The sequence below is a fragment of the Papio anubis genome, chromosome 3 (genome assembly GCF_008728515.1).
Source record: "Papio anubis isolate 15944 chromosome 3, Panubis1.0, whole genome shotgun sequence".
Classification (NCBI taxonomy): Eukaryota; Metazoa; Chordata; class Mammalia; order Primates; family Cercopithecidae; genus Papio; species Papio anubis.
Genome location: NC_044978.1, coordinates 148,518,775 through 148,543,433, shown reverse-complemented (window position 1 = coordinate 148,543,433; position 24,659 = coordinate 148,518,775). Strand labels below are relative to the sequence as shown.

The following is a 24,659-nucleotide window of genomic DNA, read 5'->3' as shown; positions in this document are numbered from 1 at the left end:
TACGTGAGGCCTTTGCTGAATTATTTTACTTTCCTGAACCTCAGTTTCCTCATCTGCAAGACAGAATAAGTAATACCTTGCAGCAGGGTTTCAAGGTAATTAGCGGCTGTGAAGTAAAGTGGTTAAGTTGGCAGAGGGCCTGGGTCTGATTCTGGTTTTCTCCTTTCCCAGCTGAGTGCTTCAGTTTCCCCATCCAAAAATAGGTATTCATACTCTCGACCTCATGCACTGTAAATGCTTAGAACAATGCCTGGTGCATGATGGATGCTGCCTGAAGGTTTGCTGGTTTTAGCAGTGCCTGGCAGATAGGAAGCACTCAATACACACTATGTTCTACTACTATTAGGATTACTCTTACCATCTAGGGTTGTGAGCTAGATAATATATGAAAACATCTGGCATGCAATAAGTACTCAGTGGATATTGTTTTCATCCTTCCTGACCCTTGATCTTGGAGCAGGGGTACCTTGAAGTGGAGGGAGGTGATCCCTGCACTGAGTTGGCATTCTTCTTTATGCTCATCTTGTCCCTGAGAACAAGGACTCTAGATATCTGGAAAAGTTCCAGGAGCATCGGGGCCCTTGTGATATTATGACCTCTAGGTTGGTGAGCAGATATGTTTAGTTCTACCTTGATCCTGAGCTAAGGCTGCCAGGCACAAACCTGTTATTTATTTATGTATTTTATTTATTTACCTGAGATGGTGTCTCATTCTGTCACCCAGGCTGGAGTGCAGTGGCATGATTTCGGCTCACTACAACCTCCACTTCCTGGATTCAAGAGATTCTCCTGCCTCAGCCTCCCGTGTAGCTGGGATTACAGGTGCCACCATGCCCAGCTAATTTTTGTATTTTTAGTAGAGATGGGGTTTCACCATGTTGGCCAGGTTGGTCTTGAACTCCTGATCTCAGGTGATTCACCTACTTCACCCTCTGAAAGTGCTGGGATTACAGTTGTGAGCCACCACCCCTGGCCGTGGGCATTTAATTTAGTGTATATTTCACAACATGCCTGAGGGAAGCTTGGAAGGGACCTTGGAGTGGGCCTAATACCCACAATTTACAAGGTGGAAACAGGTTCATAGAATGTGACATGAACTGTCTGATGTCACATAGCTGGTTGCCAGCAGGTAGAAGCTAGCAGCAAGCACCTGGACAGCCTGGGCTGCCTCACACAAAGAAAGACTCCACAAGTCCATGTACAAATTGATTGACCCACTATAGATGACTCCTGACCCTCATCTGAAAGCTGAATTTATCTTCACCTCGCCCAGAGCAAAACTTCTGTCGTGTTTGAAAAATTCCAGGTGAGAAGAGCAATGACTCAGACGTCACTACTTAGAAGCATTTAAAAAACTGAGTGGGATCCCGACACAAATGGAAAAGAGAAGCTAAGCTATTTCCCTCTTACATTTTCTCAGCCCTTGCATCTCCTATCAAGATCAATAGACATTTTCAGTTATGTACCTTCTTTAGCTGTGCACAGAGACTAAGATGCAGACGGTGGCTTATTTTATAATCTGTGAGTTCCTTTGCTGAGTATAGAGACATCTTTTATCTTTTTTTAATTATTATTATACTTTAAGTTCTAGGGTACATGTATACAACGTGCAGGTTTGATACATAGGTATACATGTGCCATGTTGGTTTGCTGAACCCATCAACTCATCATTTACATTAGGTATTTCTCCTAATGCTATCCCTCCCCCAGCCCCCCACCACCGCAGTGTGTTATGTTCCCCACCCTGGAGACACCTTTTATCTTAAAGGTTTTCAGAGGGGCATTTGCCTAGGAACACGGCACTTGGGTCTTATATTCTGGAAAATGAGCTTGCTCAGTGCACCTGAAAATTACAGAGTTTTACCAGGCACAGTCTTCTTGTTGAGATGCAAGTACATGTGGCTTGGTGGACTTTTTGTAGGAATCTTAAGCTATAACAAAGGAGACAAATTCAAATTGTTTCGTGCATTTCTGCAGAGGTTTGTGGCACCATTTATTTCCAGGTGCTTGCTGTGCAATTCTGATCCAAAGTTCAGTGCTGAAGCACATAAATTTAGGCTTTGAAAAGAGTGAGGACATTCACAAAGAGCTTCATTTGTGTTTAAAACTTGGCAATTTTAAAGGAATCTTATTAAGATAAAAAAGAGGGCCGAGGCAGGTGGATCACAAGGTCAGGAGATCGAGACCATCCTGGCTAACACGGTGAAACCCCGTCTCTACTAAAAATACAAAAAATTAGCCCGGTGTGGTGGCAGGCGCCTGTAGTCCCAGCTACTCGGGGAGGCTGAGGCAGGAGAATGGCGTGAACCAGGGAGGCGGAGCTTGCAGTGAGCCGAGATCGTGCCAGTGCACTCCAGCCTGGGTGACAGAGTGAGATTCTGTCTCAAAAAAAAAAAAAAAGAAAAAAAAAAAAAACAGAGGGCCGGGCACGGTGGCTCACATCTGTAATCTCTGCACTTTGGGAGACCGAGGCGGGTGAATCACCTGAGGTCAGAAGTTCAAGACCAGCCTGGGCAACATGGTGAAACCCAGTCTCTACTAAAAATACAAAAATTAGCTGGGTGTGGTGGCATGTGACTGTAATTCCAGTTACCTGGGAGGCTGAGGCAGGAGAACAGCTTGAGCCTGGGAGGCAGAGGTTGCAGTGAGTCAAGATCACGCCATTGCACTCCAGCCTGGATGACAGAGCAAGGCTCTGTCAGAAAAAAAAAAAAAAAAAAAGATAAAAAAGAGAAATTATTTTAGAAGTGGGTAATTATCCTAAACAAAGGTAAACTAAACCACCTTATAAAAAAAACAGAAAATTTTGATTTACTATAGAAGAAGTAGAAAGAGGAAGTTTGGGTCAGATTTTTATTAACGAATAGATTTGATTAGGAAATAGGAGTTGATTCTTTTCAGTCTTATTTTGAAGGAGAAATAGAACTTTCAGTTTAGAAAAAAAAAGTTATTTCTTGATAAAATTAGTGCTCGTTGAGTGATGCTTCTAATGTTTCCACTATAAATTATAGCAAAATGTCTGAGTTTAAAGCTAAGAGTCTATGTTGAGTTACAGGACAGGGTGTGGGTGTCAAAATCTTTTGACTCTAAATGTTTACAGTGTTTTCTTTTATGAGCTCATGACTGCTGGGTTTTTCCATGAATTTGAAAGGAGTGTACAGTGTTTTGAAAAGAAGATTATTTGCTTAAACTTTATAGACTGAACTAAAAATAGAAAAACACTGATTCTATTTTTGGAATGTCTTACAAGCTAAAAAGTAAACATGATTGCTGTACGTATTGAACAACATACTGAGAACAGATGTTTAAATAGCAAAACATAATAATTTAGCTGTTTTTGAAATATCACAGCATTTTAATGAATTGATTGTTATGAAGAGATAGACCTATGTCATAAGTAAATTTCTATTTCAGCAAGAGTGTTACGTACAAGGAGAAAAAAAGGCATCCCCAAGCTTGTGTGAACTTTATTCTCAAGGGACTTTGTTACTATCTTGTCTCCTCTGGGGTTGCAAGTTCGGGGGTTCCCTTTTACCTTGCAGTCTTCTTAGTATTTCTGGTGCGACTTCAGCCAGCTTTTAATTTTGCAAGGCTTTTGGGTACATTTAATGAAGGTGACTGGGGTCACTAAAACTGTTCTCACGAAGTCTGCTTGCTGTTGTTCTGGCTAACAAGAAACTATGATGTAACGCACAAAATCAAAACATAAAGTTGGAGACCTTGATTTAAATGTCGACATGGATACATCAAGGTAGAATGTTCTTGAGGTACCCACCTCAATTTATAAGGTACTCCTCAATAAGTCCTCATCTAATTTGTCCTTCTACTCCTTTACACTTTCTTTCCTTCATGAACCAATTTATTGAGCACCGTTTGCTCTGATGATGATCTTCAAATACTCCGTCTTGCCACCTGAAGATTCATCTTGAATCTGGCATGATTTAAAACGTGAGTGTGGGTGTGTCCTCGAGAGAAAGTGAGCAATGTAGACAGGTAAGGAGGGATTGGAGGTGCGGGGCTGGGAGAGCAAGTGTGAGTTCCATGCGTGAGTGAGCAGGACCCATGCCTGGGGACGAATTTCTAAACTGTTGAAAGTGTGGCAGGCTAGTGATGCTTGTGTGTACCAAGTGTCTGCCCAGCTAGTATGATAGGAATTTACCAAAGACACATGGACGATTTGTGGCTTGGCTTATGGAGTTAAAGTAACAAATGGAGCACAGTTTTGCTGTTAGACGCTGCAACTCATAAAAAGGGAGAGGAACATATCGAGACACATGCTGCAGGCCCACCATGCTGGAGTGAATTTTGGCTCACACACAATCTCTTCTCTGATCTTAACTGTGTGTCCTGTCCTATTTTGTGTATCTATAAACCAGCTCTGAGCTTGAGGCCTCCAGCCCATCATTTCTGTTTTACTTCTACATTTAAAACATATAATTCCCACTATTATTACAATACCAATCATTGTTGCTACTACTAATACTATTACTACCACCACTACATTTACAGCCAAAATTTGCAGTGCATCTACCATAGGCCAGTGCTTTATCTGTTTTTTTTTTTTCTTCTTTTTTTTTTTTTTGAGACAGAGTTTCGCTCTTGTCACCCAGGCTGGAGTGCAATGGCACAATCTTGGCTCGCTGCAACCTCCACCTCCTGGGTTCAAGTGATTTTCCTGCCTCAGCCTCCAGAGTAGCTGGGATTACAGGTATCCACCACCACCATGCCTGGCTAATTTTTGTATTTTTAGTGGAGACGGGGTTTCACCATATTGACCAGGTTGGCCTTGAACTCCTGACCTCAGGTGATCCACTGCCTCAGCCTCCCAAATCCCTCCTGGGATTACAAGCATGGGTCACCAAAACTAGCCCTTTTACGTGTGGGTTCCCTTATTACAAGAGCTCAGCGACTTAACTTACCTAAAGTCTTTCAATCATCATCACATAGAGGGAATTACCAAAATTAAGATATAATTTACATTCTGTAACATTTTGGTATTTAGCAAATCCACAAATTTTGGTATTTAGTGTATTAGTGTAACCATCATCACCATCTAATTCCAAAACATTGTCATCACTGCAAAAAGAAACCTTGCACCCATTAGCAGTCTCTCCCTATTTTCTCTTCTCTCCAGCCCCTGGCAACTACTAGTCTATTTTCTGTCTCTATGGATTTGCCTATTCTGGATATTTCATATAAATGGAATCATACAGTATGCAGTCTTTTGTAACCGGCTTATTTCAATTGGCATAGTGTTTTCAAGGTCCACCAATGCTGTGGCATGTGTCAGTACTTCATTACTTTTTATAGTCAAATAATATTCCATTGTATGGATATACCACATCTTGTTGATCCATTCATCAGTTGAGGGGCATCTGGGTTGTTTCCACTCTTGTGAGTTGTGCTGCTGTGCACATTCATGGACACATTTTTACATGGGCATATACGTTTTCAATTTATGCAGAGGGATTTTTAGTGTTAGATTTTCAGGATTTGGTATTATCCTTGGCAAATACTGGTTTCTTTGGAAACGAACTTTTCTGTTTGTAAGAGATGACTGCGTATCATCAAACTAACACTAACGTTCCCTCTCCACTATGAAGCTCTGATTTCTGTCCTATCTTCTCCTATGCAAGGCCTGATTTCCAGAGAATACTAATCCTCTAAGCCTTTCTCCATGCGGATCCTTCTTCCTCTCTACCAGCCAGGAAGCTGGGTTTTCCTTTGCAGCCTGAAGTTATTTTCCTTTCTCTGGAAACTCATCAAAGCTTCACCTGGGCTTTGAGGGAAAATAACTTCAGGGTTTTGTCACTCTTTTCCCTGCCTGAGCTTCCCTGCTACCCTCTATGCCCCTTGAGGGCAGGATTCTGGTCTGACTCAGTTTTTCTATTTCCTGCAAGGAATTCTGTGGCTTTCCACAATAGCTGGTAATGAATATTCATATTTGTGAAGTGAATACATTCCTGATCCATTGCCAAGTTGTTCTGATTCACTTGAAACCCAGTTGAATTTCCTTGTAGAGTTGATATTACAATGGCTCTACTTTTAAACAGGTCTGAGGGTGGGGAGGATCAAGCTAGCAGAGTGAGGTCATTCTTTTGCATATGTCCCTACCTCACTGGCCCCCACACTGGAGGGCAGCGTGCCTGGCATCACCTCCTAAACTCACAGGAGGTTTTGCTGCCCTTGCTTCTTGTTCCTCCTAAACAGAAGAAATTGGCAGAAGAGCTGGGGCAGGAGTGTCAGGCTTAGTAGGGAAGCAACTGTTCCAGTTCCCAGACTGGCCTCCGTGTCTTTCAAGTCCTCCATTAATATCTCAGGAGTGCTGAGATGGTGAGACATTAAAGCATCCTTTTAAAGTTACTTAGAAAGACAACTATTTGGGATTTCTGTAGGGATACTGTATTAGTCCATTCTTATGCTGCTAATAAAGACATACCCGAAACTGGGTAATTAAAAAGGAAAGTTGTTTGACTCACAGTTCCACATGGCTAGGGAGGCCTCAAAATCATGGCGGAAGGCAAGAAGGAGCAAGTCACATCTTACATGGCCAACAGACAGAAGAATTGAGAGCCAAATAAAAGGGGTTTCCCCTTATAAAACCATCAGATCTCATGAGACTCATTCACTAGCATGAGAACAGGATGAGGGAAATCACCCCCATGATTCAGTTATCTCCCACCGTGTCCCTCCCACAACTTGTGGGAATTATGGGAGCTACAGTTCGAGATGAGATTTGGGTGGTGACACAGCAAAACCATATCAGGTACTATCATGTTTACATCTCTGCAGTCCTATTTGGATAGCCTATTGCTTTCCACAAAGCAACTATATATATATATTTTAAAGTAAAGGGGCCGGGTGCCGTGGCTCACGCTTGTAATCCCAGCACTTTGGGAGGCCGAGTTGGGCAGATCACAAGGTTGGGAGATTGAGACCATCCTGGCTAACACGGTGAGCCCCATCTCTACTAAAAATACAAAAAAAAAAAAAAAATAGCTGGGTGTGGTGGAGGGTGCCCATAGTCCCAGCTACTCGGGACGCTGAGGCAGGAGAGTGGCATGAACCCGGGAGGTGGAGCTTGCAGTGAATAGAGCGAGATGACGCCACTGCACTCCAGCCTGGGCGAAAGTGCGAGACTCCGTCTCAAAAAATAAAATAAAATAAAATAAAAGGATCTAAAACTGTAATAGTGGTTCCCGATCCTGGCTGATAATCAGAATCACTTGTTAGAATATATTTCTAAGCTTCAAGTAAACCCAGAGTCAACATTATGGGTCAACACCAATAATGACCTCTCGGGCTGAGTTCAGTGGGCTGACACATTTGACTCGGCCAGCTGGAGTGTTTTAGCAATTGAGAATGCATTCTCCAAGATGCCGTAGTTCCTTCCTTCTTTATCCTCTGACACCTTGCCCTCTTCACACATTTATATGACCTGCCTGCCCTTTGAGGTCTCTGAGAATTTGACCTTTGCTCCAAAACAGTCCAATCATCTGCCCTCTACTTTCCCTCTCGCTCCGCCACCGTCCCATTACAGTTACAGGTGACTCTGATAGACAATCAGGGCTGGAAACTATCAGTGTCTTTGAGCAATGACTATTCTGTCTGCAGAGGTTCTCAATTCTGACTGCATGAGAGAACCACTTTGGAGATGTTAAAAATTACTGATGCCTGGCTGGGCGTGGTGGCTTATGCCTGCCATTTCAGCACTTTGGGAGGCTGAGGTGGGCAGATCACCTGAGGTCGGGAGTTTGAGACCAGCCTGACCAACATGTAGAAGCCCTGTCTCTACTAAAGATACAAAATTAGCCAGGTGTGGTGGGGCATGCCTGTAATCTCAACTACTCAGGAGACTGAGGCAGGAGAATCACTTGAACCCAGGAGGCGGAGGTTGCTGTTAGCCGAGATCATGCCATTGCACTCCAGCCTGGGCAAGAAAAGTGAAACTCCGTCTTAAAAAAAAAAAAAAAAATACTGATGCCCGGTATACATACAATCCTTTCATGGTAGCATACGCAGTTCCTTGAGGGAAGGATATATTTTTCAGATGGGTGGGAGAGTGGTATTTTACAGAAAATTGTGTATTTGAGTATAGGATTAGATTTTCTGTTAAGTTTCCCTTTGATGGAATTCCAGATTATAACAGGGAATATCTTTGTGCAGTGTGACTGGCAAGCTACATGCTGGTAGTGAATTAAAATAAGAGCTGTCATGTATATTTCTTAAAATATTTGGTGTTAGAGCACCACACATTACTATCAAATCTACCCAATTCAAAGGCTCCTACTTTCCCATGAGATGAGTGATTCTGCCTACTCCTGGATTAGGAAGGAAAACTTGGATCAGAGAAAGACCTCTGTGTACCTAAAAGATAACACAAACCTTAGACAAATTCTAACCCAGACTGCAGGAGTCTCTACCCTGGATGGGTATGTACAGCGAATTGGATCCAGGTTTAAACAATGAAGCCTTCATGTCCTTATTTCACCTGCCTGCATACGTTCCCGCTGTAACTGTTACATTCAGGATTTGGCCTGTTTTTTGCAAGAAATGCAGTTTTTATTCCCCTAAACCTAATGCAATTTCCATTTTTTTGGCATCCCTATTTTTTGTGGCAGAAAATTTATCTTTGTCATAGGTACTTCAGATTTCCTTAGTCAATTCCGGGTTCTCCCCATCCTTTCCCCAGAGTTGCTTCTAAATTCCGGTCATTTTTGGAGAGTTTCGTGTAGGAGTTGGAGTGACGGAGTATGATGACATTTGTCCTGGGTTCAGCTTGTCTAGTCTGGTCCTCAGCTGACCATCCGCTTACATCAAAACTATGTTGTTGCCTGATAACTCTCTAGGTCGCTCTCTAGTGGAACTGGTTCATACCAGTCCAAGAACACAGGACAATTTTGGCTGCTTTCTCCAGGGCCTATTGGTCAGTACCTTTTAATCATTAATGTTTTAAGACCAATGTTAATGAATCTCATCTACTAGTGCTTCTCAAACTTTAATGAGTATACCAGTCACCTGAAGTTTGGTAAAATGAAGGTTTTGATGCAGTAGGTCTAGATTAGGGCAGGGCCTGAGAGTCTGCATTTCTAACAAACAGCTAGTTGCTGCAGAGGCTACTGGTCTGTGGACCACACGTTGAATAGTAAGGTCGTAGAGTCCAGAAGTATTCTCGCTGTAATGGAACTGTCAGCCTCCATCTCTTCTAAGTGTTTGGGAAAGTGATGTGCTAACAGGGAAAGATTTGGCTAAATGGCTGCAAATGCACTCCTTTTTCCACCTTCATTAAGCAGGGAATATCACTGCTGAAAAGAATGAGAGAATAGCACTTCCCTAGGATGCTTCTAAGGCCCTTTGCAAGGGTGGCCTCTGTTGGAATGATGTTACTTTTTTTTGAGACAGGGTCTTGCTCTGTCACCCAGGCTGGACTGCAGTGGCTGAATATCAACTCACTACAGCCTTGAACTCCAGGGCTCAAATGATTTTCCCACCTCAGCCTCCCGAGTAGCTAGGACTACAGGCATGTGTCACTATGTCCAGCTAATTTATTTTTATTTTTCCTTTTTGTAGACATGGGGTCTCACCATGTTGCCCAGGCTGGTCTTGAACTCCTGAGCTCAAACGATCCTCCCACCTTGGCATCCCAAAGTGCTGGGATTACAGGCATGAGCCACTGTGCATGGCCTGATATTTCTCTTGACTTTCTCCATGGCTTATTTTTTTTTTCTTTTTTTGAGACAGAGTCTCACTCTGTCCCCCAGGCTGGAGTGCAGTGGTATGATCTCAGCTCACTGCAACCTAGGCCTCACAGGTTCAAGTGATTCTTCTATCTCAGCCTCCCTAGTAGCTGGGATTACAGGCGTGTGCCATCACACCTGGTTAATTTTTGGTATTTTTAGTAGAGACGAGGTTTCGCCATGTTGGCCAGGCTGGTCTTGAACTCCTGACCTCAGATGATCCACCTGCCTCAGTCTCCCAAAGTGCTGGGATTACAGACGTGAGCCACTACGCCCAGCCTCTCCATGCCTTTATGGTTTTATCTATTCCTATGCATGAGATAAAACCACAAGCGTGGAAAAAAGAGAAAACCCTATCATCCCCCATGATCCTCTCCTTTTGATATTCATGCCCTTATATTATCTCCTCCCCTTAACTGTGGACTAGACTTATGTCTTTGGTTTTCACAAACAGTAATAGAGCAAAAGTGTTGGGATGTCATACCTTAATTTATATAAAAAAACTCTTTTTGGATTTGTGCGATCTCTCGGATCACTTGTGCTGGGGGATACAAACTGCCATTTTCTGATTTAGCACTATGGAAAAAAACAGCAAGAAACGGGGGCCCTGAGTCCAGCTGCCTGCGAGGAACTAAATACTGGCAACACCTATGTGAATGAGTGTGGAAGTGGATCCTTCAGTTCCAGGCCAGTCTTGAGATGACTGCAGCCTCAGTTAACAGCTTGGCTGAAATTTTGGGGAGACTTTCAGCCAGAGCCATCCAGCTAAGATGCTCCTGGATTTCTGACCCACAGAAGTTGTTTGTGGTTTTAAGCTTCTCAGTTTTGGGGTAATTTTTTATACAGCAATAGGTAGCTAATACCCTCACTAAACTCACATGCTGGATGGTTAGGGAACAACATTAAAATGTCCCAATGGTCCTTCATGAAGATAATGCACAATTAGTAAAAGGAAAAGAGAAGCAGAATTCTTGGGCTGGGTTGGCCATTTGGCCTGAGGAACTCAGTGAGTGGTTCCACCTGACACATACATTACACATCAGCGATTAGACCTTTGGACTTTTTTTTTTTTTTCCAACGTGGAACTCAGCAGTGGCTGGGATTGAAACTCAGCTTTACCTTTGTAGCCATAAACTGACCACCACGTCTCACCATCTTGCCTTGGGAGAGAAGAAAACTATGGTGAAATCAACATTTCTCAAGTTGCAAAAGCCTCCCGGCAGGCAGGAGCTAAATGCTTCTTTTCCTCTGCCCCATTTTTGGTCTCAATCGCCGAGTTTTCTGACTCCGAGAAAACCACCTTTGATTATATAAAGGTATTAGGGGCTGGGGAACACTGGTCCTTTTGTTACCAGCAATCTAAAGCGCTTAGGAAGAAACGCCCTGGGGGTGGGGATCACCCCTGGAAAGTTGGGCGGGCTTTGTGTTAGCTCCAACTCTGGGACTTTTGTCGAACTTCGGAGAGGGAGGAATTCTTAGATTTCTGAAAGTTGTGCGAAACGGACCCCAGAGGCCTGGAAAGGCGCGTCCCCAGCCTCCAGGGTTTCCTGAGCAGCCCTGGGCATCTCTGAGGGGGGCGACCCCAGCATGTCCCAACTTCCCGCCAGCAGCGGAGCGCGGGGGTGGGCGGGGTCGGCCGCGCGCCCTCCCCTCCTGTCCCCTCCTCCCCCCGCCCACCCCCTCCCCGCGCTCTCCCCTCCCACTTCCCTTTCTCTGCCTGGCCGCCCGGCGGGCGCGACCTCTCGGGGCAGTGACGAGCTGGGTGGAGCCCGCCGCCGCCGCCGCCGCCGCCGCCGCAGCCGCCGGGGAGAGCGATGCCCCGGCCCCGCTGCTCCCCAAGCCCGCCCCCGGCCGCCCGCGGGTCCACGGGCCGGCGGCGGGAGTGAGCGGGAGCCGGCGGGCGAAGAGCCGCCGCCCGGCCCGCGATGTCACCATTGTTCAGCTGGGTGGCCAAGGTAGGCGGCGTCGGGCGGGCGCCCGTTACCGGAGCGGAGCGGCAGGCGCGGGGCTGGAACATTTGTAACCTTGGGGCCGGGCTGGGCCGGGCCGCTGGGGGGGGGGGGGCGGCTAGGCGCGGCGGGGGGTGAGCGGCGGGCGCCAGCGGGTCGTTAGCCGCGCGTTTCTCATTCATTAGTCTCCCAGATCCCTGTGGGGAGGACTGGCGAGGTAACGGCGCCCATTTCACAGTTGGGGAGACTGAGGCTGGACTCGGAGACCCCTGCGGAAGCCCGAACCCAGCGGGCGGCTCCTCCAGCCCCTGTTGCTCCCCGCGCCGCGTAGGTGCTGCTTGGTGCTCCCCGGCACGGGACCTCGCGGATGTCGACCCCGCATGTCTCCTTCGCGGGTGTCGCCCTCGTGTGTCTCTCTCGTAGATGTCGGCTTGCGCTGGGCCGCCTGGACTGGGCGCCGAGGATGCCCAAAGGCTGAAGCTGGTGCCCGCAAGGGGTGTCTGTCTTTCGTTTTTAACCCTCTGGTTTCAAAGGGCATGTTCTGAGGTCTGAGTTTTAAATAGAAGTTTTTAACTTTCCATTCCCACAAAGTTTTGTTTTCAGAACATCAGCGCTTTCGAGATAACTGGGTGGTGCAAATTCAGGCCAGTTGCACTGTTGCTAACAGGAAGGCATTAGTGTAGATTTCCAGAGTTCCCACCAGCTCGAGAACACGGTAGTAGCATCAATAGCATTCTTTTTATCCACTCCTGCAGTGCCAGGTGTCAGAATGTGCTTTAAAGGATACGACCCTCGCTGCCTTGAAAGGCTCGCTGGTAGCTGGGGCATCTTGCTGTCACCCCATGAACTCAGTCCCTTGGCCGGCTCCTTCGCCGGGCTTGCTTCCTGTGTATGGCTGGTTGAGTAATAAGCTCACAAACTCGTTAGCCATTCTGGGAGCCTTTACCAATTAATAATTTAATTAGGTGGTGGTTATATCTCCAGTTATGCAATGCTTTTACGGTATTATTTAATTACATTTTTATGAGTACCTGTTTGTGAGCAGGTATGGCTTTGCCTGTGATTTAAGTGACAAAATTGGAGACACAGAAACTAGATAACACTAGTTTTTAGATGGGCAAAAGTTTTTAGATAGATTTTCTTACTAGGTAAATAGCATTCCATTAGAATCACTTCCTGAAACGTAGCTGGTGGTAAAATGAGATGACTTTCAAAAACATTTTGAGTCATTAAAAAGCGGTTTCGTACTGAAGAAAAATTGGTAATACCTACACATTCTGGTTTGAACTGATAGCTAATTAGCTTTTATTAAGTATCGGTAAATTTAAAAACTTTTTTGAAGTTTGAAAAGTAATTCAGTGTGTTGTCTGATTATATTTTACTTCCTCATCCTAGATTGAGGATATGAGTCTACTTTTATATCGTTATGCTTTTGTACTGTAAGGCCAAAGGGAGGGGGAAAAAAAATCGCAACTCATTTTATTGCAAAACCAATAAGAAGTAAATGTAAATTTTTAAAAACTTACTGCTAGTACTGTGTAAGTTTTACTTTTCCAGAACATATTTAGTAAGATGCTATTCATTGTGGGAGTGAGATGAATTTTTGTTTACTTTGGTACAGAGGAGACAGTGAAAACGCCCCCAAGAAAGCCTTATTTCAAAAACCATCACAGACTTTTAGGACGATTGTTAGCCTTCTCCGAGTGTCAAATCATTAGAAAAATTTATATAGAGGAAATGTAGGCTGGTAGCTTAATTTGGATTCTGAATCTTGTTATTTCAAAATTATTATTTTTGAGACAGAGTCTCACTCTGTCACCTAGGCTGGAGTGCAGTGGTGCGATCTCAGCTCACTGCACCCTCCACCTCCCAGGTTCAAGCCATTCTTGTGTCTCAGCCTCCCCAGTAGCTGGGATTACAGGTGTGCGCCACCACGCCCAGCTAATTTTTGTATTTTCAGTAGAGATGGGGTTTTGCCATATTGGCTAGGCAGGTCTTGAACGCTTGGGCTCAAGTAATGCACCCGCCTCGGCCTCCCAAAGTGCTGGGATTACAGGTGTGAGCCACCGCACCCGGCCTAAAAATTACTATTTCGATTACAGGACAACAGCGAAAAACTATTAAATGTTTTTAGAGCAAATTCATGTATACCTCTTAGCATAAATTTTTAAAATGTGATTATTTTATATTTCATTTCCTCTAGGTGGTGCAGCCATTACAAATTATATCCTGAAATTGAATGATTTTTATAGATAACATGTTACCCTGTGAAAGATTTTAGAACATGAAATTACTCTTTGGAAGTTCATTTCTTGGAGTTATAGACTAAAAATGATGTTCTATGGAACCGATGTGGTTTACGGTGAAGAGGCAAGTCATTAACATACTTTACATTACAAACTAGGTAATATCCTAAAGACAAAGACAAAAGGTGTAGATAATGCACACAATGTGAGTAATCCTGAAGTTGTTATATTTGACTTCAGAATGCCCCTTCAGAAACACACAGCTGCACATGAGCACAGGCCTCACACAAACACCTGCACATCCAGTTACGCAGCTGACTTTCCTTTTCCTTTTTCATTTTGACCTTTGCAACTGCAGCTGAACACCTGGTAGAGAAGGAGAAGGGCTGGGCGTCAGTTGATTCGCATGGATACCTGAGCATGGATGTGTTTTTCTCGTGCAATGCATTATTATTGGGTGAATATTGAATGTGTAGAGTGGGCAATTTCGTGACGTAGGAATAAAGCCAAAATGGAAGAGTTTTGTTTTAAAGAGATTATCTCTTAAAGAAGAAAGAAAAACATGAGATGTACTTTTAAAAAAAATTGGACGTGATCTGGAACTTTAGGGCAGGTGTGCATTGTGTCAAGAATGTGGCCGGGCTTTATAGCAGTGTGATTTCTTGATTAGTCTTTCTCTGGGGACACTTGACTTTTTACACAGTTTATACATAAAACTGAACTTTTCAAGCTTTGTGATTTTCATAGTAAACTCACAGATGTCCCCAACAACCCAGCAGTTTTGAGTATATCTACTGTTTCTATGCCTCCATGTATCTGTTAGTCAAAACTAACTGCAGCAGAACTGCCAAGTAACTTTTAGAATTTATTTGGATTTGCACCTGCTTATAAAGTTTGTAGCTAAGATTATTGCTGGTATTTCAAGTTAGTAGATTTTAAATATACATATGTCAGTTTATGAGAAAAAATGGAAAATGAGAACTAAATATAGCCAAGTTTGCTGTGTTTCAAATCCAAGTTCAGTTTCTTAATAGTTTATGGTGTGTATTAAGTATTTAGTTTATGAGTAAAGTATTTAACTGTGTATTTAATGTATTAATAAGGCATTTAACTGTGTATTTTCCAGTGCTCATTCAACAAGTGTTTATTAGTACTTTTTGTATATAAGCAGTGTTTATGTCCTGGAGGAGTTAATTCACTCTCCACAATAGATTATCCTTTAAAAAGTGTGCATCCTGAAGATTTATAAATTAAATATTTAAAGATGCATTAAAAAAGGAATCTTTTTTTTTTTTTTTTGACACTGAGTCTCTCTCTGTTACCCAGGCTGGTGTGCAGTGGCACGATCTCGGCTCACTGCAACCTCTGCCTCCTGGGTTCAAGTGCTCCTCCCACCTCAGCCTCCCTAGTAGCTGGGACTACAGGCATATGCCACCATGCCTAGCTAATTTTTGTATTTTTAGTAGAGGCGGGGTTTCACCATGTTGGCCAGGCTGGTCTTGAACTCCTGACCTCAAGTGATCTGCCCACCTTGGCCTCCCAAAATGTTGGGATTACAGGCGTGAGCCATTGTGTCCAGCCCACAGAATCCTTTTGTAAAGCAAGTAACTGATTGCTAATTAATATTTTATGTAAAACCAGGTTTTCCATATTTGGGCATTACTTAAAATGCTGGTTTATAGCCACCATTCATTCAACAGGTCATTTAACAAATGTGTTCAATGCAGGTATTTGAGGAGCTGGGGATTTAGCAACAGACAGGCAGACCAGGTCCCTGTTTTTATGGTATTCTAGATGGGAGAGATAGCAAAGCATTAAGCAAATAGATGAACAAGATTATTTGGGATGGTGGTCAGTGCTAGGAAGAGAAGTAAGAGTGGCTCCGGGGTGGGGTGGTGCAGGGGTGGCATTCCATATGACTGGTGAGAGGGCAGTAAACATGCTCCAAGCAGGCCGCAGGGAGAAGGGAGGTGTGGCTGGAATACCTCCAGCTGGGTGCATAGTACTGGCCTCTGGGTGGGAAGGGTAAGGTGGGCCAGGCTGTTTATGACTCCATAGGCTTAGAATGGGGTTTGGATATGCTTTTAAGTGTAGTCAGAAGCCATTAAAGGTGTGGAAGGGAGGAGTGATATCAGCTGATGTATATTTCGAATGGAAGCAGAAGGACCACTTAGGAGGTGGTTTTGGTTCAGTCAGGAGGTGATATTGGTAGCTTGGACCTCAGTAATAAGAAAGGAATACCAGTGGATAGTCATTGTCCTTTATATTTTGAAATGATGTGACCCAGTGGCTTTGCTCTCTTGTTTGTGTGTGTTTGGTGCAAATAACCGAGTAACTAATTGCAGTTTGTATGTTGAGTGTAAGTACAATTTGCCCTTCCATCATCTCTTCCTTCTAAGCAAAGCTTTCATGCAAAGTTCTGTCCTGACTCTGGTCTTATTTATTTACCTTTGAGGTTTCCTGCAGACTGGACCAGCCCACCTTGGGTGCCTGTAGGCCGCAGGAGTTGTCCTTCTGTTTACCAGCACACAGCACAGCAGCCTTCCTATGTAAGGTGTGAATCTGACTATAGCAAGTATTTAGGCAACAATTTTCTTGTGTTGCTTGAAGTCAGTCCAATGTTGGTTTATCCTTGATGTGTGTCCTAGGTTAATGTGATGTATTGTTTAAAAAATTTTTTTTCTTCTGTAGACTCATATTACATTTTATTAGCGGATGCTTGAGTTTAATAAGGGAGGGGAAAACTCCTTCTTGTCATAGTCAAACCATTCCTTGAATCTGAAAAATTTGCTGCCTTGGCTAAGCAGAGCTGGTATAACCCTGACCAGGATTTCAGCAGAGTTCCTGTGGAGCGCTTTTTATCTGGTAGTGGTGGCAGCTGTGCTTTGTGCTTTGGGAACTCTAGTTGCTTAGAGTGTGCCAGGAACTTGGGCGTAGGTTGGTTTTACTGAAAGAGAATGGAGGAAAGCAGGGCTAGAAATCCCACCTAATCCACAAATAGAACACAGCCCAGAGCAATGCCCAGTGATGAAAAAAAGCTGATTAAAGTATAATTTGTTTCCTTAGAAAATTCTTTAAACTGATCTTAGCCTATATATGTTTGTCCCCTGTTCTTCTGTTTCTGTCAAAACTCTCCTCATCCTTTATTCCTTTCCTGAAGCACCTCTAATTAATCATTCATTCATTGGACGAATGTACTAAGCAGGGTAGAGAATAACGGGAAGGCAGGGTGTGCTGGGCAGTTGGAGTAGCATATGTTAAGGCTTTGAGCCCCCTTGGTGGAGCTGCAGTCACAGGAGGTTGGTGGGGCTGGAGCGAGACTGCTGGGGGGAGTAGCAGAGGTGAACGGGGACCAGGATGAGCATGGCATACAGACCCCTTTGGTATTTTATTCTGGAGCAATGAAGACCTGTTAGGTACCAAAGCTGATCTTTCCCCAAACTCTTTTTTTTTTTTTTTCCCAGACGGAGTCTCACTCTGTGGCCAGGCTGGAGTGCAGTGGCGCGATCTTGGCTCCCTCTGCCTCCCTCCGCCTCCCAGGCTCAAGTGATTCTCCTACCTCAGCCTCCCGAGTAGCTGGGATTACAGGCAGGCGCCACCGCACCGAGCTAATTTTTGTATTTTTAGTAGAAACGGGATTTCACCATGTTGGCCAGGATGGTCTCGATCTCCTGACCTTGTGATCCACCTGCCTCGGCCTCCCAAAGTGCTGGGATTATAGGCGTGAGCCACTGTGCCCGGTCCTCCCCAAACTCTTATAGTTGCGTATTTTCTTCTGTATGGTGCTTGGTGTGCAGTGACCACACTGTGCCCAACTTCTGCTTCTTCCCTTTTTTTTTTTAATATACTTTTTTAGAGCAGTTGTTTTTTAAAGCAGTTGTAGGTTTACAGCAAAATTGAGTGGAAGTTACAGAGATTTCCTATATAGCCCCTGTCCCCACTCATGCACAGCATTCCCTGTTATTAATATTCATCACCAGAATGGTGCATTTGTTACGACTGATGAATCTATATTGACATATGATTATCACACAAAGTCCATCGTTTACATTAGGGTTCACTGTTGGTGATGTACATTCTACAGGTTTGGATAAATGTATAATGACATGTATCCAGCATTATAATATCATACAGAGTAGTTTCATTGCCCTACCAGTCCTCTGTGTTCGATTCATCCCTCCCTTCCCATAAGCCTTTGGCAACCCACTAATCTTCGTACTATCTATAGAGAATGTATATGTAGTTCTGCCTATAGAGAATGTCATGTAGTTGGAATCATACACAGTATGTGTGTAGCCTTTTCAGATTGGCTTCTTTCACTGAGTATATGCATTTAAGTTTCCTGTGTGCTTTTTTTTTAAAATGGCTTGATAGTTCATTTTTTAGTGCTGAATAATATTCATTGCCTGGATGTACCACAGTTTATCCATTCACCCACAGAAGGACATCTTGGTTGCTTCCAAGTTTTAGCAATTACGAGTAAAGCTACTATGAACATCTCTGTGTAGTTTTTTGTGTGGATCTGAGTTTTCAGCTCCTTTGAGTAGATATCGAGAAGTATGATTGCTAGATTGTAATGTAAGAGTACATTTGTTTTTGTGAGAAGCACTCAACTGCTTTTCAAAGTGCCTGTACCATTTTGTATTGCCATCAACAATGAATGAAAATTTCTTTTGCTCCTTATAGGCATTTGATGTTGTATTCTGGAATTTGGTTGTTCTAATAGGTGTATAGTGGTACCTCATGGATGTTTTAATTTATGTTTGTCTAGTGACAGCTGATGTTGTCCTACTCCCTTTCTTTTGATTAACTTTTAAGGAGTAGAACCAATGTTAGACTAGGCGTGTTGGCTCACGCCTGTGATCCCAGCACTTTGGGAGGCTGAGGCGGGTGATCACTTGAGGCCAGGAGTTTGAGACCAGTCTGGCCTATATGCAAAACCCTGTCTCTAGAAAAATACAAAAATTAGCTGGGTGTGGTGGTGTGCACCTGTAATCCCAGCTACTTGGGAGGATGAGGCACGAGAATTGCTAGAGTCTGGGAGGCAGAGGTTGTAGTGAGCCAAGATTGTGCCACTGCACTTTAGCCTGGGTGACAGAGCGAGATCCTATCTCAAAAAAAAAAAAAAAGGGAAATGTTAGTGCTTTTGAATTTTATTTTATAATGCACAGTAATATTCAAGAACATCTGTACAACCTATAAGAAAACCTTTATTTGGTTGTATTTATGATATATATATTTTCTTAAGACGGAGTCTCGCTCTGTTGCCCACGCTGGAGTGCAGTGGTGTGATCTCAGCTCACTGCAACCTCTGCCTGCCAGGTTCCAGCAATTCTCCTGCCTCAGACTCCCGAGTAGCTGAGACTACAGGCACACGCCACCATGCCTGGCTAATTTTTTTGTATTTTTAGTAGAGACGGGGTTTCACCATGCTGGCCAGGATGGTCTCAAGCTCCTGTCCTTGTGATCCGCCTGCCTCAGCCTCCCAAAGTGCTGGGATTACAGGCGTGAGCCACTGTGCCCGGCCTGTATTTATGATATTTATGAATCTAATCTTAAGTATCTGATTTTTCCATTTTAAAATTTCTGTGATTTCTGATTTTGTTATTGGAGGAGTGATGAAAAGTACTCTATGCTCTTTTGTTGACAGAAAAATTTCCTTAATTTTCATGCACTTTGGTTATTTTCCTGTAAATTATTTTTGTATCTGTCATGTTATAATGGGATTAGATTCACAGGCTCTGTTCTTTTACATTGGTGGAACCCTGGCTAAGTTAACTTTGCTGAGCCTGTTTTCTCATCTCTAAAATGAACTTAATATACTTGTTTTGTATTTATCTTTTTAAAAATAGATCCTATTTTAAAATCCGATAATGTCAAAATCTGCTTAGGAAATTGTGAAGACTATCTTCAGATGTAAACCGTGTAAAACATGGTTGAATGGGCAGTTTAAATTAATGGCATGTGTGGTATCAGGCGGGGTAGATACTGAGATGAGTAGGACATGGGCCCGGACTTTGAGTAGCTTGCAGTTTAATGGGGAGAGGGAGACCTGTGGAGATAATTTAATTTTAATGTGATATGTGCACAAATAATCACTCTGCTGGGATTTTGGAGGAGACTAGAAGATGAGGTCTGAGTGAAGTCGAGGGTAATTGTAGGTCATTGATATGGTAGATTATGAAAAGGAATAGTTAGGAAATGCTGGCGATAGTTTACTAGCGTGTTTCAGAATGGAGTCGGGGTTGCTTTCCAACTGTTTGCCTTGTTTTTGAGACCACTGATTTTTAACCTTGGGGAAGGCACATCACTTTAAATAAATTACTCAGACCTTTTTTTCATACCAGCACTGCCTAGGGCCCACAAATACCTGTCGGTAATTGTGGCTTAGGGTGGTGGTCATTCTAGTAGCATTTAGTAATGTAATTATGGTATAACCAGAATGTCATCTTGAATGTAATTCCATTCGTTCTTTGCTACGTGGGGAACTGACACCCAGAGAGATGAAGTAACTTGATTTGAACAAAATCACACAGCTAGTTTGTGGCAGAACTTAAAAAGTTCTTGGACACCTGTTTTTGATGTATGTTGTTAATATTGCTCTGCTGATTTGTTTGCACTTTCATCTTCAAAATGTTTTACTAAAATCAAAACTATGCACATCTATCAAACAATCTATTGTATTTCAGAACACTATTTATTTATATTTTTGAGACAGAGTCTTGCTCTGTTGCCCAGGCTGGAGTGCAGTGGTGCGATCTCGGCTCACTGCAACCTCTGCCTCCCGGGGTCAAGTGATTCTCCTGCCTCAGCCTCTTGAGTAGCTGGGACTACAGGCACACGCCACCACGACTGGCTAATTTTTGTATTTTTAGTAGAGATGGGGTTTTGTCATGTTGGCCAGGTTGGTCTTGAACTCCTGACCTCAAGTGATGTGCCTGCCTCGGCCCCAAAGTGCCGTAATTACAGGCCTGAGCCACTGTGCCTGACCCATAATACTTGATTTAACCACTTGATGAGTGTATTCTTGCAAATTTCAGGTCAAGATGCCTGCAGGGAAATGAGCAAAGAGAGGAAGGCTGAGTAGTCGGGTTGGGGTGGGTGGGGATCCTTTGATGTGTGAAGGGTGTTTCTGCAGCCTGGGAGGACCAACCAGTTGTGTTAACTGTGCAAGAAGAAGCACAGCCTGAGTATTTGAAGAGAGTGGAACTTGCCAATGTCTAATGTGGCTGTTTAGCTCCCTAGCACTGGGCTATAGTGACCCACCCATTCACTGAGTGCTTCTGTTTCCGGGAAGGCATCCTGTAGAAGATGGGGTAGGTGTGTGTAATGGATCTCTTCCCTCTAATATGAGAGGTTGACTTTGCTCAGAAAAACGTCACCTGCAGAGGGCATTTAATAGAAGGGACAGTTATATTAGCATGAGTAACATAAGGGAGGAGATGATTATATTTTTGAGAACTTTATTTGTGCCAACCATTGTGTTAGGAGTAGTCAAGTCTCATAATTAATTTTAATTCTCAAAATAATTGTGGCAGTAGTGGTATTATTTCCTCCTTCCACGTTTTTTTTTTTTTTTTTTTTTTTTTTTTTCCAGAAAAGAAATATGAAGAAACTGAAGTTCAGAAAGGCTCGGTACCTTATCCTAGCTATTAAGATTAGAGCTTGACTTGTTTGGCTCTAAATTCATATTTTATCTGTTGTACCTGCATTATCTCTGTAACAGAGGGATTACAACACATGTTCAGGATGTGAAACAAGGGCAGCAGAGCTTAGAAAAATATCTTGTTCCACTGAGAAACTGAACTATTTTCCCCTTTCTTAGGTGAGAGACATAAAACATTCAACTAATCTGCTTTTAAAAATAGATACACCATATTGAAACTATACAAGAAGTGTAACATTTTTTTTTAAATCCCTGAATTTTGTGATGTTCTCAGCTAGGGAGAGAAGGAAACAGGAAACAAGAGAAAAATCACATAGAAGATTGAAGGTGAAGATTGGGAGGAGGTTCAGACAATTGAATGATAGACTGAAAGAGGTCAGTTTTGAGTGACCACATGAGATTGCATTTCATCATTGACTTGAGTTGTGGATTTTAGAGTGTTTTCACTTGTTCTCTGATATTCTTTTCAATATCAGAGAACAAGAACAATATCACAGTACCATGTTTCATAGTGATTCAGCTTACCTGGAAAGTTCTCTGCAGGAGTCGATTCTGCATAGACTCTCTAGAGCATCATACTGTGGATGTTTTATTAGCCTATAGACAGCACACTAGGCAGGCAGTAGCAGGCGTGGGGTGCAGGTCCCGGTGTGCTCTGTGTTTGCTGTTTAGCCTTGGCTAGGTGACATGGGAGAGATGATCAATGCCAGCTGCCCATTAGGTAGTCTTGTTTGGCATCAGATGAGCTGATGTAAGTGCTTGTAAACTGTCAAACACTCTTTAGGATGAGCTTGTCTAGGAACAGCAGGGTGTAGCTACATGTTTCCAATACATTTTTTGGCCTAGGGCAAGTTATGCTTGCCTGGGCCTCAGTCCTTGATCTATAAAATGAGAACATTGTGTTAAATGATTGCTACAGTTGTATTCAATTCAGAATCTGTGTCTCTGTGACTACAAGTCAAGCCAACTATCTTAGATTGTCTACCTCTGATAAGGGGGAAAGGGCCCACGGAATCATTGGTCTAGGTCAGATCTCTCCACGCATTACCAGTGGAGGTATGACCTTAAGTAAGTTATTTTTTTTCTCTAGACATGAATGTGTTCATCCATTAAAAGGAGATAATAAATAGCTATCATCCAAGCTGTTGACAGTTTATCCACATAACACACTTAGTACCTAGATTAAGCACTTAGTACACGTGAACCATCATCATCATTGAATTTAGGGGTGGAGAAAGACTTTTGTAGTTGCTTCGCTGTATTTCTTCTTTTTAAGGATGAAGAAACAGGAAGCCCACTACAGGTGAGATGTCTTTCCCAAAGCCACAGCTAAGATCCAAACGGAGCCCTTTGCGCCACCTGGTACTCATTCAAATGGAAACCAAAAACAAAATTTGAAGCACCCCAACTGACTGATGGACCACCCCCTCCTCAGTCAAGGGCATTCCAAAGAAAACCTGAAAAACTCATTCAGGTCGTGATGGGAAAGGGGACATGCTTCATTATACCTTCCTCTCTCTGGAATTCAGGCACAACTGACCAGTGTAAACATTAAAACAGATCTTAAGACTGCCAAAACAGATCTCAAATTCCAGCCTAACTCTAGTCTAACATCACATGACAGATAGCAGACCCTGAAAGAAACTGAAATATTTTACCACAGAATGTATTTCTTTGGCATATTTTGAAATGGCCCTGGAAAGCTGTCTCTTGTGGGGAAAATCTACATTCTCTAAAGAATTCTCTTCGCTTTCCAGATCTTTTCCCTGTACCAGGAGAGAATTAACTAAGAGTCTGGCACATTTTTTGTTAGGTCTGATGAGCTTGCTACCTGGAGGCCTTACCCGCATGATAAAAACCTTGGTGTTTACCCAGGTTATGACCTTGTCTTAACCTACACACTTATTTCTATAACGCTTTCAACTAATTGCCACTCCGAAACTCTTTGAATCCACCTATGACTTGGAACTTTCCCTCTACCTTCAAGTTGTCCTACCTTTCCAGACCAAACCAATGTACACTTTACATATATTGATTGATGTCTTATGTTTCCCTAAAATGTATAAACCAAGCTATAGCCCCGATCACCTTGAGCACATGTTCTCAGGTCCTCCTGGGATTATGTCATGGGTCGTGGTCCTCACATCTGGCTCAGAATAAATCTCTTTAAATGTTTTACAGAGATTGATTCTTTTCGCTGACACTAATATTTAGATTCTTTCTGTTGTTCTAGCACATTCTGCATGAATGAAACATAAACCCTGGTCCCTAGTACCGAACAAGAGCAAACTGCTTTTTTCAGGCCACAAGTCACTTAGATCAGTTAAGGGGAAAATGGGGGAGACAGGATGACATTGGCTTCTGCCACCAGCAGCCTGTGTGACCTTGCCCAAGGTCACGACTCTGTGCCTTTAGTTCCCCTTCCCTGAAATAGGCATAGGGAGGGACTCCTTGACAGTTCCTGGTCTTTTTCATCTCTCAAAGTGCAGCAAAGAATTTCTTCACGGCTAAGGCTCTTAGACTCCAGAAAATAGTTTGCCAACCAGAGACATAGAGTTTCCAATTTTGGAATACTTTAAAAATAGGAAGGAAGTTTATTTGTTTAGCAGAATTTATAATTGTAGGACTGCCCAAGGCAGAGAATTAGCCAAATGGTATTTTGCGGAAGTTCTTTTTAAAGGGTGGGCCCAAAGGAAACCAGTCATTAGGTGGAAATAAACTGTCATATTTTTGAGACATTATTTGCTTAGAGACATTTACGCTGGTCTATTGTAACAGTCTCTATTGTGTTAGGCTTTTAAAAGAAATATGTAAGTTTCCAAGTTTAAAATGTTAGAGCAAGTGTCCACTCCACGGCCTGTGGGCTGCATACGGGCCAGGATGGTTTTGAATGTGGCCCAAAAAAGATTCATAAACTTTCATTAAAACATTATGAGATTTTTTTTTTTAAAGCTAATCAACTATCATTAGTGTTAATGTATGTTACATGTGGGCCAAGACAATTCTTCCAATGTGGCCCAGGGAAGCCAAAAGATTGGATACCCCTGTATTAGAACTTGTA

The 24,659-nt window shown here is 43.1% G+C and overlaps 1 protein-coding gene across 9 annotated transcripts in view; it reads left to right on the top strand.

Annotated features, from left to right (window-relative positions):
* The window catches only part of TBC1D1 (TBC1 domain family member 1), a 244,012-nt gene that overhangs the window by 70,850 nt on the left and 148,503 nt on the right, over positions 1–24,659 (top strand). The window contains exon 1 of one of the 9 annotated variants that reach the window (XM_009206662.2): positions 11,466–11,692. The exons of 7 other annotated variants lie outside the window; for them this stretch is intronic. In XM_009206662.2, coding sequence (XP_009204926.2) covers positions 11,663–11,692 — 30 coding nt within the window. In that variant the 5' untranslated portion in view covers positions 11,466–11,662. Of the gene's footprint in view, positions 1–11,465; positions 11,693–11,879; positions 12,233–24,659 lie in introns of those variants that run through there. One more of the 9 variants, XM_009206659.4, reaches the window with a different exon arrangement.